The sequence below is a fragment of the Gadus macrocephalus genome, chromosome 6 (assembly GCF_031168955.1).
Source record: "Gadus macrocephalus chromosome 6, ASM3116895v1".
Lineage (NCBI taxonomy): Eukaryota > Metazoa > Chordata > Actinopteri > Gadiformes > Gadidae > Gadus > Gadus macrocephalus.
The window spans coordinates 10,454,277-10,474,043 of record NC_082387.1 but is presented as its reverse complement, the minus strand read 5'-3'; the positions used below and the strand labels follow the sequence as shown (position 1 = coordinate 10,474,043).

At 45.7% G+C, this 19,767-nt stretch overlaps 2 protein-coding genes across 2 annotated transcripts; both read left to right on the top strand.

Moving 5' to 3' along the window:
- Nucleotides 1-74: 74 nt before the first annotated feature.
- qng1 (Q-nucleotide N-glycosylase 1) lies at nt 75-7,127 on the top strand. The gene is made up of 7 exons (XM_060054049.1): nt 75-340; nt 1,740-2,059; nt 2,382-2,528; nt 3,638-3,750; nt 4,131-4,274; nt 5,659-5,854; nt 6,813-7,127. Exons 2-7 carry the CDS (start codon nt 1,870-1,872, stop codon nt 7,040-7,042), a joined length of 1,020 nt encoding a protein of 339 aa, XP_059910032.1. The 5' UTR covers nt 75-340; nt 1,740-1,869; the 3' UTR covers nt 7,043-7,127.
- Nucleotides 7,128-7,329: 202 nt separating this feature from the next.
- LOC132459457 (kinesin-like protein KIF27) lies at nt 7,330-19,677 on the top strand. The gene is made up of 16 exons (XM_060054002.1): nt 7,330-7,484; nt 7,797-8,107; nt 8,355-8,564; nt 9,056-10,101; nt 10,706-10,849; nt 11,042-11,215; nt 11,505-11,737; nt 11,839-11,963; nt 12,207-12,335; nt 12,618-12,808; nt 13,049-13,111; nt 13,235-13,405; nt 13,694-13,885; nt 14,511-14,738; nt 17,052-17,250; nt 18,416-19,677. The coding sequence occupies exons 2-16, from the start codon at nt 7,810-7,812 to the stop codon at nt 18,973-18,975; spliced, it is 3,963 nt and encodes a 1,320-aa protein (XP_059909985.1). The 5' UTR covers nt 7,330-7,484; nt 7,797-7,809; the 3' UTR covers nt 18,976-19,677.
- The last annotated feature ends 90 nt before the right edge of the window (nt 19,678-19,767 follow it).

Here is a 19,767-nt window from a genome sequence, read left to right as displayed (position 1 = left end):
ATAAGAAAATTCTGTGGATGGAAATGAGAGGTCAAAGGAGGATTGCTTTTTTTTTTTTTTTATAACGGGTGATCGCAACACAGCATCCAGCCAGCAGTTGATAATGTCCTACCGTGGAGGGATGGATGGGGTTCTATCTTGCTATGACTAGCCAGACTAGCATCCATGGTCCAATCTTGTGGGAGGGAATCCGAAGTTGGTTGGTTCGACTGAGTGACGATACCCAATGTGAAGCTCTGATTGGTCGAAAAGGCAAAAACCAGGTAGTGGAATAAAGCGACAAACTCACGAGTGCCCTGCAGCATCTGGCATGAACTATTCTACGCGTTCGTGCAGCAATGTGAGTTTATTCAGTGCATACCAATCCACTTTAAATAACAATTTACCAAACTGAGCTTGAACAGGGAATACATAAATCGACTATTTCCATAAAGTGATTACTGTCGCTGTCACGGGACACCGTGCGTCCAGATCCTTAATTCAGTGGCAAGTTGCAGTGTAGGTTTACATTTTAATTTTTAATGCGCTAACTATAAAGAATGAATGAGCAAATCATACTGGATGATTGACCGGTGTCATAAGCCGTCAAAGGTGACTTCAGTGTGTTGGCATTGAGGGTTAGGATATTATTTTTCAAAAATAAATTATATCGTTTTAGCATGATTGATTTTATATTAAATAATGTTACATAATGTCAGATCGAGTTCCGCTCAATGCGTTTATTATAAATGCAGTGATCGTACATATCCCCCTGCTTGAACGACCTCATTGAACCATGATTCCTCCCATATCTGCAGATAGTGGACTTTGCCTGCAACGTAGCCTTATGTTTTAGTATTGTAAGACAGTTCGTTGGGAGTACATGATAATGTTAACTAACGAAATGAGCTGGCTGTTATTGCATACCGCCAACATACTTGATACGCCAATGTGCTATTGTACCAGTTACCCTTTTTTCAAATTCATCTTTGCAGCAATTGTTGTCGTATGATATTCAAATTGTCCAATTAAACAACTCAAGGCAACAACAATAACACGACAATTTTATTCTACATACAAATATATCGACTAGGTCTACGCCAGATGTTCATAATCATGTACTATGTAAAAACCAAGACCTTCCATTTCCTCTTTTTAACGAAGTCGATCTTGGCAATCCACACTACTGTTGGAGTATGGTGATGCTGGAATTATAGGATCTGGAGTCTGGACGTACCCAGTTAATGTTACCAAAGCCAAGTCTAATTATGATGCCTTGGTATAACATGAATAGTGGTAGAGCCCTGGCTCGACCCAGGCCAAGGGGTTGTAGTGTGTAGCATGACAAAATAAATGTTTTCCTTGGCCAGGGCAAAGGCCTGAAACACTGGTCCCAATAATAATTCCACTAAAGCCAGCAGGAGAAATGGGTCAGAGTGTGGTTTATATTCAGCTGGCAACTCTGGGTCTTTCCTCATGGTATAGCTGGCAAGTATGGAGCAAGTTCAGGGATAGGGTATAAATGTTCGGCCTCATTATTTCCTTATCAACAATATTAAAATAAGAAGTACTCAATCTATAACTACGTAGGCTACATCATGGGGCATAAGTAATTTAAATGAGTTGAATATAAAGCTTTGCAATGGTTATTCCCATTCATGGGAATTTTTTTTGAAGTGAAACAAGATTGAAATTGTGTGAACGATTAAATAATAGTGTTCTGTTTTCTCCGTTCTTTCCCATTGCTTTTCATTATGCAGTTGTATCGTAACCTACATCAACACCACTACCACCAACGCCACCTCCACTACCAACCGCACCACCACCAGCACCACCACCAGCACCACCAGCGCCACTACCACAACCTCGACTTACATCGCCACCAACGCCATGGATCGGCCTCTTCCTCCGCTCGAGTCTGGACGCTTTGTGGCGGCGCGCAGCCAGGATGTGTTTGTGGATGTGGAAGGGGTGCACAGGGCGGCAGAGATGCTCTACGCCCTGCGCCACAGTGAAGACCTCACGGCCAGCGGCTGGAAGAAGGCCAACCCCCTGGCCCCCAGAGACACCGCTGACCAGGGGAGTGTCTAAGTAACACACAACCATCCGGACATCCCTCGATCTTTAGCATGAATGTGCGCCAATGACAACATTAGGCGGATTGATAATTTGATTTAAATAATGTGTATTGAATAGACCAGCACTGGGACCAGAAAAACTATGTTTAGAGTTATTCATTGTCTCAACAGAATGTAATCATTTCTTGAAAAATAATTAAAGAGGAAAGAGTTTTCTGAATGCACTGCATAGTCCTTTATAAAATTCCAGTCGGTCATTACTGGTGGCGATATTGTGACATACGTTCCAGCTGACTATGGATATTTGTCGTTCTGAAGTACAGGCATTGAACTGGGTGTTTGTGGTGGATACCATGAACTTCTCCTTTTGGCCAGAGGAAGAGGACAAGCAGTGTGAGGTGACCTACAAAGGGACCACATACAGAGGCTACATGACTCTTTGTGCTGCCATCACCAGAGCTATAGAAGAAGGTGAGATAAATCCAAGAAACAATGCCAACACACACTAATACACTTTTTATTCTCGATTTTATAATTATTTGGAAATAGTTTGAAAAATCAAAGATAATGCATGACATAAAAATATTTTAATAAATAAAATGACCTTTATTTATTTAAATATATTTTTGTTAATAAAATAAATTGAGCCCTATTTCATTTTCCTCTGACCATGTTTGCCACAATAAATTGTACACATTTGATTTGAGATTGGAAAATACTTTTACTTTATCTAACTAGTTCAATGGAACTGTTATCAAGGTTGGGGAAAGTCATTTCAGGAAATTATTGCTGCTGATTGTTGATTGTCTAACCAGCAAAACATGAGCCGTTAATGGGGTTTTCAGATTCTATGTAATTAGTAATTTTCTGTTGTCCCTGGAAAATAAATTTCACAAATATTTTTTCTCAGGACTTTGCAATATACAGGCAGTAGACCAAAAACATACTGAATCATTGAATTAAAGGTCACTATTAACCTTGAGGAGTTTTCAGAGGGAATAAAGATATATTTTAAATATAATTAATCTTTAGCATGTCGGGTCTCAATCCCCAATGCATTCCTTTCATAGAACCTTTTCTTTGTGAAATCATTTTCTGCCCTGGGTTTCTTTTTTTTGACGTCAAATCTAATTCTATATCTTATTATCTGCATTAAACATTGCTCGCACTGCTCGGAAATTGCCTCAGCTCTGTGTGAGTCTGACGGCCCTTTATAGTCGGCTGGGAGGACTCTGGATTTGTCTCAATTATGGCTCATATGGAACAGTGTTTCTCGCTGGGTGATCGCTGGGGCTGTTCTAATTGCAGCATAGTCTCGGATAAGCACAGGTACCTGGCTCCAGGGTGTGAATCACAGGGTTTGACCGAAGGAGATTACAACCAATTATGCTTCTGCTACTTCTCAGCAGAAATGGCCACCGTGGAGTTAATTTTCCTGTGATTACAACTACCTGAAACTTTTAGAAGTAGGCTATTAAAAATCCCTAAGAGTATCCCATTTTCTCCAGGCCTTTCCGACCAGGTCTGCATTTCTCTATGTGGCCATTCTTTTCTCCTCACACTCTTGTCTCCTGCCTTAGGCGTACCCATTACCGACCCGGAATACTTTTCCCGCATGAGCCTGGAGCAGTTGAGGCATGTCCTGCGCTCGGACAACACCACGCCCATGCCAATGCTGGAGGAGCGCCACCAGGTACGGCCCACCAGCGCCACGCACGTTACACAAACCACACGTTACACAACCGGTGTCCTCCTTAGGGCATGACGCCATTGAAAGCCTGCAGAACGTTTCCTTCTAAGCCGCAGGGTCAATCACTATCTCCCCTACTGTCACTCACTCGACTCACTGTCAATCACTCAACTCAAGAACTGTCAATCACTCAACTCAATTAGTGTCAATCACTCAACTCACTCACTGTGGTTCCTCACAGTCACGGCACGTTTGCTTTTAGTATGGGTTGTATCATTATTTTTGGTAGGCCTATATTGCATTATTTTCTAACTATATTATTAGGGGTGGGGGGGATGTCTGTGTACAAGGCTTTTGCATTCATGCCTGTGGATATGATTTAGGTTCTCACTGAAGGCGGACGTGTGCTATTAGAAAATGGAGGAAACTGCAGGAGCTTCATCAGCCAAGCCGGGAATGATGCCCAGAAAATGGTGGAACTCATCGTGGAGAAGCTTCCCTCCTACAGAGATGCAACTATTTATGAGGTCAGGATGATGCGGATCTGCTACTATCTCCACGTAGGAAGTTATGATGTTCCTGGCATGCTGCTGACGATGGACGTACATGAAGTGAGAAAATACTGGCGTGACACCAGCTATGTATATAAATGAGGTTAGAATGATACTGGTGTGCTACTAACTATGTTATGTATATGAGGTTAGAATGACACCGGTATGCAAGTAAGTATATATATGGGGTCAGAGGCATACAGAATTCAACTAAGTAAGAAGTCAGAATCAGATGAATAAATATGAAGGAGGGCCGTTTGATACAAGGATGCAACAATGTGTATGATCAGAATGATACATTTTTTAACTAAATAGGAGATCGGAATGAAACGAAAAATGGGGTCAATGATTATTGTGTTTGAGGACAGAATGATACAGGTTGATTAGCCTTAACCTTTTTTTAATCTAAAGCCACCAGCCCCTAGTTTTAATTTTCAGTTTTAAAACATATATTTTTCAATAATAAACTATCCATTCACAGAGTTTATGTTGTTCAAAGTGGGAATGGCCAGTGATGTTCGGTAAGCTTGAGACTGCCATCTGCTGGTCAGTCTGGTTTTCATATTTTCATATTTCAATGCAAACACACTTGAAAAGGAAGACGAAGAAACCAAAGTGAAGATGTTAATATTGAGGGATAAGCAACGTCTCAAAGAGGCCACAATTCTGAGCACAATCAATCTGAAGTGGCACATTCGCATGCACAAATGCACACACACACACACACACACACACACACACACACACACACACACACACACACACACACACACACACACACACATACACGCACTAAGCACGAAGCACTAAGCATTGGAGACACACAAGTTCCATCCTTGTGGTCTTGTAATGTTCGTTTTTCTAGAAGGACAGATCTACCAATAAAGGCTGTGCTTTGTCTTCAAGAGGAACACACTGCCTACCTGTTGCACCTATCTGGTTGAAGGTTGGCAAATTAAGCCCAAAAAGTGTGAATGAAAACCTGCTTATTCCCCTACTCTTCTTTCCCAAACTGTGTCTTATCAAACAATTGACAACCAAATAACAAGTTTGTATTCAAATATTTGATACTTTTATCTTAAGAGCTTTTAAGTAAATGTACTTAGATCTTTATTACATAGGGGTTAGGGCAACTTGCTCAGGGATACAGGTTTGGGTCGGGTACATTGGGGGTTTGAACCAATAGCTTTTTCGGCTCGAAGTCAAACAGTTAAACTGCCATACACTATATATTAAACACAAACAGACAGACACACACACTCACACACCCACCCAAAGAAACATCACAAACACAGACAGACAGACACGATAATCATTCAAAATATATCCCTCATTCACTCAATAAATTGGTCCAATGCAGGGGAAAAGCATCTCCTTCTACAAGCGGGCCCAGATCCTGGTGGCGGACTTCTGGGGCATCATGGAGGCCAGGGGGGAAGGAGACATCCCGAACCTGGACTGGCTTACCATGTTCGCAGACTACCGCGTGCCCCAGGCCCTAGTGTATCTGGGTGCACTACGATACAGCAATGCTCTAACTGACACGCTCAAGAATGGTAACCCTGGGGATTTTTTTTGTATGTTGGCCCGTTTGGCCATGAAAAATCATCATCCAAGATGATCCACATAAAATAATGCTATTTGTGTCCATTGTTGTTTCAAGTATCGTCTGTCTTGAATCTCTTTATTTGCCTGTCCAAAGGCGAATAATTAGATGGCTAATCTAGCTCTGTAAAGTCCAAACCTTAGACACTTGTATTATATACATTTGTATAGAATTACAAATGTTATATTGATTAGAAAAACATTTATAGATATGAAATTCCTCACAGAATAGTTGTTTGTTTTTGACATGTTGGTCACTTATGCCGCTTTTCCACCGCACATGTAGCTCGACTCGACACGACTCGACACGACACGACTCGACACGGTAGCAGCACGGGTGCTTTTCCACCGCAAATAGTACCTCCTGGACGTGGGCGGGGTCGGCTGCGCGAAAGGGCCGTGACGTATTTGTGTACGCGACGCAAACAACACATACGCAACCCACACATGGACAGAACCCACATAACAACAATGGAGGACATCGATCGCATTACTATTATTAGCTGGCATGTTGAAGAAGTTGGAGAAGTGGAACATGTTGGCTGCGGCGCTGCTATGGATGTTACCAGCATGGTTGCCATGTCGCTCTCGTGACTTCGTCACACTCTCTGGCCAATCAGTCGCCGGCCGTCTGCCGACGTCACCTTTTAGCATCGGCTCAGCTCGCTTAGAACCTAGAGCGAGTAGGTAGGCTACTAGAAAAAGCAGCCACTTCAGGTACCAGATACCATGGTACCGCGGTGGAAACGCAAAAAATGCGAGCTGAGTCGAGTCGTGTCGAGTCGTGTCGAGCTGGTACCATGCAGTGGAAAAGCGGCATTACACAGCAGGAAGTGTGTGATTACCCCCTTATTGATCTTCACTCTTACCCTTATCCTGTCCTCCCCGTCTCTCTCCCCCAATACCAAGGTGAGCTTCTGAGGTCTGGGGACAGGAGAGAGGTGGAGATCCGTGGATGTTCCATATGGTCGGTGGAGCTGATTAAAGAGCATCTCTGCAAGCTAGTGCAAGAGAGAGACGGAGTGCCTTGCAACATCAATTCAGCCATCATCGACTTTTACCTGTGGCCTTATGCAAAGAAACATGAAAAAGAGATGTCCCATATTCCCATACACCACACACGCTGCATTTATTACTGACCGCATTCTCAAAATCAAATGATATCTGTATTTTCTATTACAAAGTGATGTTTCTTTGAAATAAAGTGCATATTAAAAACAGGAATGTCGTTTGACAGCATTTATTGGCCAGCACTTGACTTAATTCATGAGATCTGTTTGAAGCAGAGAGATGCTCTTTTAAAAATGATAGGTTTAACGTTCTCTTCTTCAGCAATGTAATTTAGAAACAACTGAACACTGTACGGTATTGCCGTGTTCTGTACTGCCGAATGGTGTCGCTGTTGCTTTCGTGGATCGTCGGAAGCACTTCCTTTGTTTTCGTTGACTCGCTGCTGTCACATCGGTGGCGGTTTCCCGGGCAACCACGGCAACGGCAGACCGACAACAAACGAGACCAGGTGCTGAACTGGACCGTTTTTCAATTCGCGTTTTGTTTCAGGACAATTCAATTTAAGCAGAGGTATTTCATGTCATATTTTTTTTTGCAATAAAAACGTATCGCTCCACACTGTAATCATTGTGTGGCACTATATTGGAACTATGATAAAGTTATGATAGAGGTCGCGTTGTATGGACACAAGTACATGCAACACAGTTAACGAGTGTAACTAGTTTTCAAACGTTGTTTATAAGACCAATTTCTAATATCGGAACACTTTTTGAAAGGATTTACGTATGTATACTTCCAATTCTAAGTGAATAACGCTCCTGACAAAGACAATGCGGTGAGTTCAAAACAGAATTGAACAGGATTCCTCCCGTTCCCACCTAGTACCAAAGTAAAGATGAACGAGGTGTGTGTCAGGGTGGCGGTCCGCGTCCGTCCCTTACTCCCCAGAGAAGTTCTCCACAACCACCAGGTGTGTGTGCGAGTGGTGCCCGACACGTCCCATGTGATGATCGGGAAGGATAAGACCTTTCCTTTCGATCACGTCTTTGGCTGTGAGTCCAGCCACGATGAGCTGTACGAGGCCTGCGTCCACCCGCTGGTGGAGTCGCTCATCGACGGCTACAACGCTACGGTATTCGCCTACGGACAAACCGGGTCGGGGAAGACCTACACACTAGGAGGGGGACTCGTTGGTAAGTGGACGACACAGTAGAATAATAAGTCTCGCTTTGTAAACTCTTTCACCCGTAATACAGACTGATGAACTACAATTGTCAACATTTCTATACAAAACCTTTTAAATCCACATGTTTTGGCCATTTGATTACGAAGGATATATCAGGCATATCGCTGTAAAGACCGTTCATGTGTGATTACTTCCAAACTTCCAAACGTATCTCCTCCCTCTGACTCTTATCAATGTCTTGCCCTCTCCTCCAGATGAGGACTGGGGTATTATCGGCCGCCTGGCCCAGGATGTGTTCCAGCTGCTGGGGCAGAAGAGGCCGGCAGGGAAAGGTGATGGGCTGATGGAGCACACTGTACGGGTCTCCTATATGGAGCTGTACCAGGAGGAACTGAGAGACCTTTTGGAACTCCACACCAACCACAAAGAGCTTCATATCAGAGAGGACGACCGAGGAAACACAGGTCAGGAGGGGCACACAGGCAGCTTGTACAAGAGCTCACATTCTGGGGTTTTGGTAGGGTAATGTAGGCTTACCAGGTGTTTGACTTTCAGAGTTAATGTTCACTTGTGTATTAACACCATATAGGGCCTAATGATGATCAGAGATAGGGTCAAAGCTAGGGGACCTTGATTATAGGCCACAGTACAGTAGTTTATCACAAGGGTACAGGGTAGTAGAACCTTATATTGGCCCAATGCCTGGCTCTGATCCTGATGCCAGTGGAATTGTCTGTTCTCCCATGGGTTCACATTGGTTTCCATTGTGTGCTTCATAAGGGAGGCTCCTTTCCCGTTGTGTAACACTGAGTTGTGTGTGTGTGGCGGTCAGTTTTTCATGAACCCAGCTAGTTTGAGGCAAACCGTATCATCTTAGAGTATTCATTATACAATACCTTATAGGTTGTACTAAAATCATTAACAAGGGATTCATCCGTGTTGTTATTTTTTCCAGTGGTGGTGGGGGCCAGGGAGACGGTGGTCCGCACCGCCGACGAGCTCCTCAGCGTCCTCCAGGCGGGCAACGCCCTGCGCCACACGGGCACCACGGGGATGAACGAACACTCGAGCCGCTCGCACGCCATCCTCTCCCTCCAGCTCAGCTGGGGCCGCCGCGGGGCCACGGGCCACGCCGTCCGCCTCTCCAAGCTCCACCTGGTGGACCTCGCCGGCTCGGAGCGCGCTGGCCGGACAGGCAACACCGGCGTGCGGCTCAAGGAGTCGGTCTACATCAACGCCGGCCTGCTGGCGCTGGGGAACGTCATCCGTGCGCTCTCGGACCCAGGGCGGGGTCGCCGCGGCAACAACAACAACAACAACCACGGCGGCGGCGGCGGCGGCGGTGGCGTGCACGTGCCGTACCGAGACGCCAAGATCACGCGGCTCCTGAGAGACTCGCTGGGGGGGACGGCCCACACGCTGATGGTGGCCTGCGTCAGCCCCTCCCACCACAGCATGGCCGAGACCCTCAGCGTCCTGCAGTTCGCCCACAGGACACGCCACGTGCGCAACCGCCCCGGTGCCGCGGTCTCCCGGTCGGACACCAAGTCATGCCCTCCCGTCTGGGACCCCGGCGAGGCCCGTCTGGGGGAGCTGGCCTACGAGGTGGAGACGCTCCGAGAGCTGCTGAAGGAGAGGGAGAGAGAGCTGGAGAAGGAGAGGGGGAAGGCGGGGAAAGCGGCCGGGAGGGTTGAGAAGGAGGAGGAGGAGGAGGAGGAGGAGGAGAGGAAGGAGTGTGAGGAGAGCTCCGAGAGACACACAGACCTCGGGAGGACAGCCAATCAGGAGGAGGCGCTGCATTATCTCCTGCTGGCCCATGAAGCTGCTGAGCTGTTGAAGGATTTGTCCGCACCAACCCTTAGTGCCCCGATCAGGCAGAGGGTGAAGGCGTGGCAAGAGAGACTCGTGACTTTGGAGCATTTAGATCCGACCAATGAAAATCCAGATGAGGCCCAACCCCTCACCGTGCTACAGCTCAGGCGAGAACTCAACAAAAGCCAGGTAGTTACGCAACATAAGGGTACACACACAGATCACTGACTTACATATATCTCATTCCTTATTCTTTTATTTATAAAATATCATGTCCACATGATACTACAATGATCGTATTGGGGAAATAAGCCCTGATGCACCGACGCAAAGGTGAGGTGTCTTGCCTCGCCCTGAAGGGGCTCATTTTCGATATTGACCGGCGCTCTGTACATTAACCCGTTTATTACTCGGCTACTTGCCAAAAAGAAAACATCTTTGGCGAACTATTTCTCTGCTTATCAACACACCGAGTGGTAACAAATTATTTGTAGAAAGACACACTGTTTGAACTTATTTTTTCGATTTGGAAACTACCTGTGTAATAAGCGGGATAATGTATAGAACGCGGGCAATTATCGAAAATCAGCCCCTTCAGTGGCTGTCGTGGCTTATCTTCCCGATAATGACCGGCGTTCTATACATTTTCCCTTACTTAATGACAACACTGTAGTTCTCTTTAAAGATTCCTGATGAACAATATCCAAATAAAGAGTGAAAAGTTACAGTGGATCACTAATATTACAGTACATTCAAACCGTAATTATATCTAATCAATGATCCTCTCTCTCAGGAGGCTTTGGCCAGAGCCGAGCAGGAATTGCAGCAGAAAGAAGAGGCACTCCGACAGGCCAAGAGGGTGATACAGGAAGTGGTCTTGGATAGGAAGAGCCAGTTGCAGGCCCTAGAAGAGGAGAAGGATCGCACACGCATACAGGTAAAGATGTGTGCAATGCTGTGTGGGGGGAGCGATGGTATATTAACTCATGTAGAGGGATAAAAGTCCTGATTTATGAATAAATGAAAACAGCCTAGCTGATTTAGATGAAATTGAGGAATAAATTCAAATGATATTTTAGGTTCTAGGTCATTTTCCCTATGAAGTGTTTGAGTGTTTGGACGTTTGCAGACAGAACACCTGGTGGAACAAGAGATTCTGATCAAACGGCTTCGCGGTGACCTCATGACCTCTAGGCTAACCCCGGGGAGCTCCGTGGAAACGGCCCCCACTGTTCACTCTGCCAGGAGGCCCTACAGCGCCCCCCTGGTGGGGTACAGCCGGCGCCACCAGCCTTCTCGGAGGGTACGGTTGTTGTAACACAGTATCACTTGTAGCTTAATGTCATGGGAAGTTGAATTGACTGTTTTCTGGGGGGTTACTTGTTTCATGAATAATCTTTGTCATTTTCATGAGACAAATAAAAAACCGGGTGCCTCAAATTGTTCTGCACATCCATGTTTGCTCATGTGTGTGTGTGTGTGTGTGTGTGTGTGTGTGTGTGTGTGTGTGTGTGTGTGTGTGTGTGTGTGTGTGTGTGTGTGTGTGTGTGTGTGTGTGTGTGTGTGTTGGTGCGTTGGTGCGTTGACTGCAGATCCATACGAGTCCAGCAGCATGTTCTTTGGAAAGAGTGATGGCAGCGTTCAGGATGCGTGGCCATCTCCTGCTGGCGGAGATCGAGGACAAACAGGAGGTCTACTGCCCTTTCATCAAGCAGCGTGAGGGGAAGGGGGGAGACAGAGACCAGAAGGAGAACATGGAGGTGGAGGAGGAGGTGGTGGACGATGATGAGGATGAAGATGGGGAGGACAGCCAAATGGGATTCAGGTGAGTTAAAATCAGCCAACAGCTTATGTTGGTTGAAAGATAAGCAGATGTCCCTCTTATGAGGATCTGATATCGGGCTTATTGTTGTGTTGTAACGACAGACGTTCTCTGAATCGCACTTGGACCGGCCTTCAGAAGAGTCCAGACCAGAAACACAATGGGACTGACACTCACCAGAAGACCCACGATGGAGTCCTGTTGTCTCAATGTTCCCAGCTAACACAAGGTAACCCTTGGCTTGCTTTTTGTTATTTTATGAAGAACATCACCATTACAGATAGTTTGTCCGAAGTCCTACAAAAATAACTGTATGGCCTATATAACCTCTGTACATTACGTAGGCATGCTTATGTATGCAAATAACATGAAGCTCAAGTCCTCTGGCATTCTCAAAGGGAAAGATTAATCAGCAGCACAGTCCATACTTGGTTTGTATTCTGTCACTGACAACAGATTTTGCTCTCCACAGAGATCGAAGGGAAACCAATACATCTGAAGGAGGTGGGAGTAGGATCTTGCCCCATTCAGCGGAGAATCCAGGATTTGTCTATCAACATGCGCATGAAGGAGCAGCTCATTAAAGAACTCGACAAAACAAGTGTGCTTCCTCCCTCGTAAAATATTATGTCTCCAACCCACTTATGTCAACATTTACTATGCGATGGTAGACTGTTTAAAAACCCTCCATGGTGTTTGTTTTATTGCAAGGTGTTAAATGACTCAATATTATAAAGGTTGTTACTCAACATGTTCTCGTAAGCCTGGCTTACTCGAACAGGCGAGCCAAGTGGAGCCAAGGCTCTGCCAGAATTATTTTAACATAATTCTTCCTGAGGCAAAGGTGGTTATTACTCAGTGTGGATCTTGGTCTGTGCGACAGGCAGGGATGCCAGAGCCATCGACACACATAAGGAGGATGGCAGGAAGGCAGGCGTGTTGAACAGACTGTCCCTGCAGAGCCAGCAGGCCCGGGCAGAGCTGTACCACAGCCTGCAACACCTGAGCCTGCAGAGAGAACGACTCCGAACCAGCCTGAAGCACCACTCTGCAGGGACTCAGTCCATCAACAAGGTTGGAATTCTATGTAATTTATACCATCATGTTAATTAATATTAGCAAACCGCTTATTATAATGATAATAGTAAAAGCAATAAAGGAGGAAAGTGCTTTACATCTAAATGAGCATTTTAGAAATACTAAAGTAGAAACACAAATAGTTTTTTTGCAATATTTTGGTTAGCTATTGGGATAACTGCTGCATTGAACAGAGCAGCCTACCATTCAGTTAATCTTGATCTCTTGTATTTGAAGGGCTTAACAATAGAGGGAACCAGCATCTCCCAAAGCAGACTCTGTGAAGGCACACAAGAAGAGGTGAAACTCATAATTTAACAATATTGTTATTAGAATAATAATTCAACTATGTTCTTGTTGTTACGCTGACTGTATTGCCATTCCACTCCCTAATCGCCTAATTATCCTTCTTCCTGGTAAAAGGAGCATGATGGTGATTGGCTGGAGGGGGAGGAGGAGCGGGCCCTGCAGCGGAGGGCGGAGCTCCAGGAGCTGGAGGCGGAGCTAAAGAGGAGAGAGGAGATGCTGCTACGCAAGGAGGCGTGTCTCCAGCAACGCAGCAAACTGGAGAACAAGAGGCTGCGTTCCAGCCAGGTGTGTGTGTGTGGTTGTGTGCGTGGCGTGTGTGCGTGCTTGAATGTGAACGTATCACAGAACACACAACATGTTGCGGATAGCTGTAACTTATGGCTTTCCTTTGACATTGTAAAAAGTTGATCATACCTGATCAACAAACTTATCTAACTTCAATTCATCATAATAATTATTTTTCTTCCAAAAGTTTTTTAAAACTTCCTCCCAATGCAAATTAAATTGTTTGTCGTCTTCTTTTATTGAAATACAACATAACATTCATGGTCATTGCCTCCATCCTTTTCTCAGGTCCTAAGTCAGGATCTTCTGCGTGTTTCGACGCGGCTGGAGTCCCTCGAGGAACAGCTAGGGGGCAGTGGCCAGGCAGGGCACAACAGAGTGGTCACTGCAGAGGAACTGGAGAAGGAGAGAGACTCCCTCAGAAAGAGGAGAGACATCCTGAACACACAGCTCCGAGATGGGAAGGGGCTGTCCACAAAGGTCAGGACAAGAGACGGTGACTGTGTGTTTGTGTATGTGCTTGCGTCTCCAGAACTGAATACTGCTTTTTGCTCTATCCGCTATTATAATGCAATATATATTATAACCCAAAAAAGGGAGACATACATTCCCAAATTAAAGCTGGGGCAGGCAATTTATAAGCCTTTTTTTCCTCATATTTGTTGAAATATTCTTTTCATCCCAACACACCAATCAATAAATCAAATGCTCTGACAAAAAAGTAAAAAATCTGCTAACTATGGCTGTGGTAGGCCTGTAATCATTTAATTCAGGCCGAATTAAACGATTGAATGGCCTACTCATTGCGCAGGGCTGGAGTCTTCCACAATACTAGGAAGAACTATTGCTGAAGCTAGCGAGCTAGTCCTGTGTTTAGGGGCAGGCACTTTGGACAGAGGCCTGGAGGGAGTCTTGGGATTTTTTCTGTAGGCTCATTTTTCGGTAGGATAAATCTAGCTTATTCTGACTGGTTCGTCCATATTGCCTCCCCTATCTTTAATCGTATGTAATATAAGCCATTCCCTCGAAACCTGTGTACAATCATTGAATTTGCACATGTATGCTAACTAAGTAGCTAATATATCATTCATTTCTCTGTGTCCAGGAAGAGCATTCGCTGCTTGAGTTGGAGGAGGCTATAGAAGTGCTGGAGGCGGCTCTGGACTTTAAGAACCAGTCCATTCAAGACAGGCAGAAGCAGCTGTCAATCACCACCATTATCTCCCAGCAGTCCCCGACCACTGAACCCTCCCAACTATGTAATGTCTCCAGGAAGCTGAATAAGCTCTCGCAGACAGAGGCCTCGAATTTGCTGTTAAAATACTTCAACAAGGTGAATCTCCGACATACTCACATACAGTTGACGAGCATACACATTGTTTTCTTGTTTGCACACATGGTATTGGTGGATGCTTTGAGTCAATGCATCCACCCAGTGGCATGTATCAGTACAAGTTCAGATCCAACTGGATGACATTGTAATGTAATATAAATGCAAAAGATAACAGCACGTAATACTTATAATATACCAATACGTAGGGCTGTGCATTTATCTCTCATCTCATCTTCGTCCGCTTATCCGGGGTCGGGTCGCGGGGGGAGCAGCTCAAGCAGGGGGCCCCAGACTTCCCTTTCCCGGGCCACATTGACCAGCTCTGACGGGGGGATCCCGAGGCGTTCCCAGGCCAGTGTTGAGATATAATCTCTCCACCTAGTCCTGGGTCTTCCCCGAGGTCTCCTCCCCACTGGACGTGCCTGAAACACCTCCCAAGGAAGGCGCCCAGTGGGCATCCTTACCAGATGCCCGAACCACCTCAGCTGACTCCTTTCTAATTAAAGGAGCAGCGGCTCTAATCCGAGTTCCTCACGGATGGCTGAGCTTCTCACCCTATCCCTAAGGGAGACGCCAGCCACCCTTCTGAGAAAACTCATCTCGGCCGCTTGTACCCGCGATCTCGTCCTTTCGGTCATCACCCAACCCTCATGACCATAGGTGAGGATAGGAACGAAGATCGACCGGTAGATCGAGAGCTTTGCCTTGCGGCTCAGCTCTCTTTTCGTAACCACGGTGCGGTAAAGCGAACGCAATACCGCCCCCGCTGCTCCGATTCTCCAGCCAATCTCACGCTCCATAGTACCCTCACTCGAACAAGACCCCGAGGTACTTGATTGATTGATTGATTGATTGATTGTCTTTATTTCGAACATGCAAGCAATAAAAAACATGATTATTAATCAATTAATGATTATCAATTGATTATTGATAGATGAAATAAAAAATAAAAGAGACAACAACAAAAAAACACAAAATAAGTAAAATTAAAAAAAAAAAAAATTCTACATGCTCGAAAGGGGGTAGGAGGAAGTAAAAAAACGTATCTAGTCCTACCCCTTAATAGATCAATTTAGCTTGGATAGATGTCACCAACATGTCAGTATAATACAAGCTATAATAATGCATACAAATGTGAATACAGAATAATTGTGTGTATATATATATATCTACGCATATCTATCTACGTATATTTATAAATAGTCAATATAATCACACACAAATATTGTAAACAATTATATATATAATTGTAAACAATTATATATATATATATATATATATACTATAAACAATGGTTATTACTCAGTAATGGTTATTACTTGAACTCCTTCACTTGGGCTAAGGACTCATTTCCTACCCGGAGTAAGCAATCCACCGGTTTCCTGCTAAGAGTCATGGCCTCAGATTTAGCGGTGCTGATCCTCATCCCAGCCGCTTCACACTCGGCCGCCAGCCGATCCAGTGAGTGCTGAAGGTCACAGGCCGATGATCCAATGAGGACCACATCATCTGCAAAAAGCAGTGACGAGATCCTCAGACCACCGAACTGCAACCCCTCCCCACCACGACTACGCCTCGATATCCTGTCCATGTATATCACAAACAGGATTGGTGACAAGGCGCAGCCCTGGCGGAGACCAGCACCCACTGAGAACGAAACTGACTGGCTGCCGAGGACGCGAACACAGCTCTCGCTTTGGGAGTACAGAGATTGGATGGCCCTGAGGATAGACCCCCTTACCCCATACTCCCGCAGCACCTCCCACAGTTTCTCCCGGGGGACCCGGTCATACGCCTTCTCCAGATCCACAAAACACATGTAGACCGGATGGGCATACTCCCAGGCCCCCTCCAGGATCCTTGCGAGAGTGAAGAGCTGGTCCGTAGTTCCACGTCCGGGGCGAAAACCGCATTGTTCCTCTTCAATCTGAGGTTCGACGATCGGCCGAACCCTGCTTTCCAGCACCTTGGAGTAGACTTTACCAGGGAGGCTATGCATTTAATCAAAAATAAATTGCGATTTTGAGTTTTAGGTCAAACGCTCTGGGAATTTTTTTTTTTTGTGTAACTGAGTTCTCAGTTACAAGTATTTTATTTAAGAGAATGCAGAATAAATGCATCATCTTTAGAAACTCAAAAATAATCGTTTGAATAATCGTGATTGACAGTACTGACAATTCAGAATATTTTTTCGTAATCTAGCAGCTACACCAATACGTCCATAGCCCAAATCTCCTATCAGGATCTCATCATTATACCAGTTGATCCTCCTACTATGCTCCACCACCTCCACCCTGCTCCTCCCCCCTCCAGGTGGTGCGCCTGCGGGACGAGTTGCGTTGCCTGCGGCTGTGCTGCGAGGACCTGCGCCTGGCCGCCGGCGAGCGGGAGGGCCAGTACCGGACGGCCGAGGCCGCCCTGCAGCACCTGGTCCTGGACACAGACCGGAGGCTCACCCTGCAGCAGCAGCAGCACCAGGGCAGCATGCAGCAGCTGCTCAAACAGCTCAGAGGTACCAGGAAGGGAGGGTGTGTGTGTGTGTGTGTGTGTGTGTGGGTTGGTGGATGGGGGACTCATTAGTGCTCAGAAAGTGGCGGGGGAAATATGTTGGTACATAGAGTGCTTTGCAACATGACGGTTTGGCTGAGTATTTTCCTGGCGGGCCTATCGGTAGAAAGCCAATTTTGCAAGAGAGTTTGTTTCTTGTTGTTTGGTTTCATGTATGACTTTATTTATCCGTCAATAAGGTAATCATGGAATTCTCTGTCTGTCTGTCTGTCTGTCTGTCTGTCTGTCTGTCTGTCTGTCTGTCTGTCTGTCTGTCTGTCTGTCTGTCTGTCTGTCTGTCTGTCTGTCTGTCTGTCTGTCTGTCTGTCTGTCTGTCTGTCTGTCTGTCTGTCTGTCTGTCTGTCTGTCTGTCTGTCTGTCTGTCTGTCTGTCTGTCTGTCTGTCTGTCTGTCTGTCTGTCTGTCTGTCTGTCTGTCTGTCTGTCTGTCTGTCTGTCTGTCTGTCTGTCTGTCTGTCTGTCTGTCTGTCTGTCTGTCTGTCTGTCTGTCTGTCTGTCTGTCTGTCTGTCTGTCTGTCTGTCTGTCTGTCTGTCTGTCTGTCTGTCTGTCTGTCTGTCTGTCTGTCTGTCTGTCTGTCTGTCTGTCTGTCTGTCTGTCTGTCTGTCTGTCTGTCTGTCTGTCTGTCTGTCTGTCTGTCTGTCTGTCTGTCTGTCTGTCTGTCTGTCTGTCTGTCTGTCTGTCTGTCTGTCTGTCTGTCTGTCTGTCTGTCTGTCTGTCTGTCTGTCTGTCTGTCTGTCTGTCTGTCTGTCTGTCTGTCTGTCTGTCTGTCTGTCTGTCTGTCTGTCTGTCTGTCTGTCTGTCTGTCTGTCTGTCTGTCTGTCTGTCTGTCTGTCTGTCTGTCTGTCTGTCTGTCTGTCTGTCTGTCTGTCTGTCTGTCTGTCTGTCTGTCTGTCTGTCTGTCTGTCTGTCTGTCTGTCTGTCTGTCTGTCTGTCTGTCTGTCTGTCTGTCTGTCTGTCTGTCTGTCTGTCTGTCTGTGCGTGTGCGTGTGCGTGTGCGTGCGTGCGTGCGTGCGTGCGTGCGTGCGTGCGTGCGTGCGTGCGTGTGTGCGTGTGTGTGTGCGTGTGTGTGTGTGTGTGTGTGTGTGTGTGTGTGTGTGCGTGTGTGTGTAGAGGGGGGCTCTGGGGAAGCAGAGCGGGCCGTGCGAGCTAGGCTCCAGCAGCTGGAGAGGGAGTTGTTCTTCTACAAGTGTTCCAGCCGCCAGCTGAAGAAGAAACTGAAAGAGCTGCTCTGTGATCCTCAACAAACCCCACAAGAGCCCTCCGCTCAACCAGCCCTCCCACACGAGGACCCCCAGAGGAAATACGCGCAGAAGAACACAAAGACACCCTCTCGACCGTCTAAGAGCAACGCACACAGCACTGGGACGCAGGCGCCGACACAGGCACAGACGGGCGAACCCCCAAACGAAGCATTTTCCTCGTCGACCTTTAACCTTCAAACATACAAAACGACACAAAATGAGCCCTCTTACATTCAGACACATGCACAGGGGCCTGTTGGGGAGGGGCCAGAGATCGCCACGGTCCGTGTGTCTCGCAGAGAGCTAAGGGAGATACCACCCTCAGACCTTCAGGTCCCTCGATCGGCCACACGGGGGCGCCATTCAGTAGTGAAGACCAGCACAGAGTCAATACTGGAGGACTCAATAGAGTTATCTCGAAAACACTAATTTAAACGAGCAAAGACAAGGGTGCCTTCTTGCCGACTAGCAATAGTAGTAACACTGTTTGGCAATTGGTAACTACTAATCAGAATGGCAACCTATTAGTTGATGTGTTCTGTTTTATTTTCTCCGGTCTAATGACATTCCATGAGGGTTCCTCCCCAATTGTAAAATGCAGGTTGAAGTTCAATGAGAAACAGTTGCGAACTAAATTAAGATACGCTCTTACAGGTTATTTATACATATACATGTCCTTACTATTTCCAGGGAGACTAACGGTGTAACATTACTCCAGAGGTAATCTCAAAGCCACACTAAGGGGAATAAACATCGTCATAAACCCCTTTTAGATGTAAGACAACCTCTGTGTAGTAATTCAATTACCACTATCCTTGTACTTTTTTTTCTCAGTAATCGACATTTAAGTTTATAATAGTTGAGTTACAGTCTTAGTATTTGAACATAAACCCATTTGAATGACAGGTGTCGAACTAGCATTCAAAATGCTAGGTAGACTAGCATTTAAAATGCACACAACAGAACATATTGATGTGAGTACGCACTGTAAGTGTGTGTTATGTTGTAACGTTAAAATATGGTTTCATAGTTAAATTAAAAAAACATACGGTAACTAACGTGTTGGTTGCTTTTATTGATATGTTGACCTAGTTTGCTTATTTTAGGGAGTTCATAGCGGTGTTGGGTAATTTTGGGAACTCCTAGTTACTTATTTAGATCAATCAAGTATTCAATTTTGTTTTTAACTTAATTCTGTTGTGAGGTTTAAATTTTTTTTTT

What these genes read in the sequence shown, in the direction of transcription:
- qng1 (XM_060054049.1), top strand. Translation starts at nt 1,870, where the DNA reads ATGGATCGGCCTCTTCCTCCGCTCGAGTCTGGACGCTTTGTGGCGGCG. An exon ending in CACCAGAGCTATAGAAGAAG is followed by an intron (nt 2,529 to 3,637) that starts GTGAGATAAATC and finishes CTCCTGCCTTAG; the next exon opens with GCGTACCCATTACCGACCCG. An exon ending in TGCTGGAGGAGCGCCACCAG is followed by an intron (nt 3,751 to 4,130) that starts GTACGGCCCACC and finishes GATATGATTTAG; the next exon opens with GTTCTCACTGAAGGCGGACG.
- LOC132459457 (XM_060054002.1), top strand. Translation starts at nt 7,810, where the DNA reads ATGAACGAGGTGTGTGTCAGGGTGGCGGTCCGCGTCCGTCCCTTACTC. An exon ending in AGAGGCTGCGTTCCAGCCAG is followed by an intron (nt 13,406 to 13,693) that starts GTGTGTGTGTGT and finishes TCCTTTTCTCAG; the next exon opens with GTCCTAAGTCAGGATCTTCT. An exon ending in GCTGCTCAAACAGCTCAGAG is followed by an intron (nt 17,251 to 18,415) that starts GTACCAGGAAGG and finishes GTGTGTGTGTAG; the next exon opens with AGGGGGGCTCTGGGGAAGCA.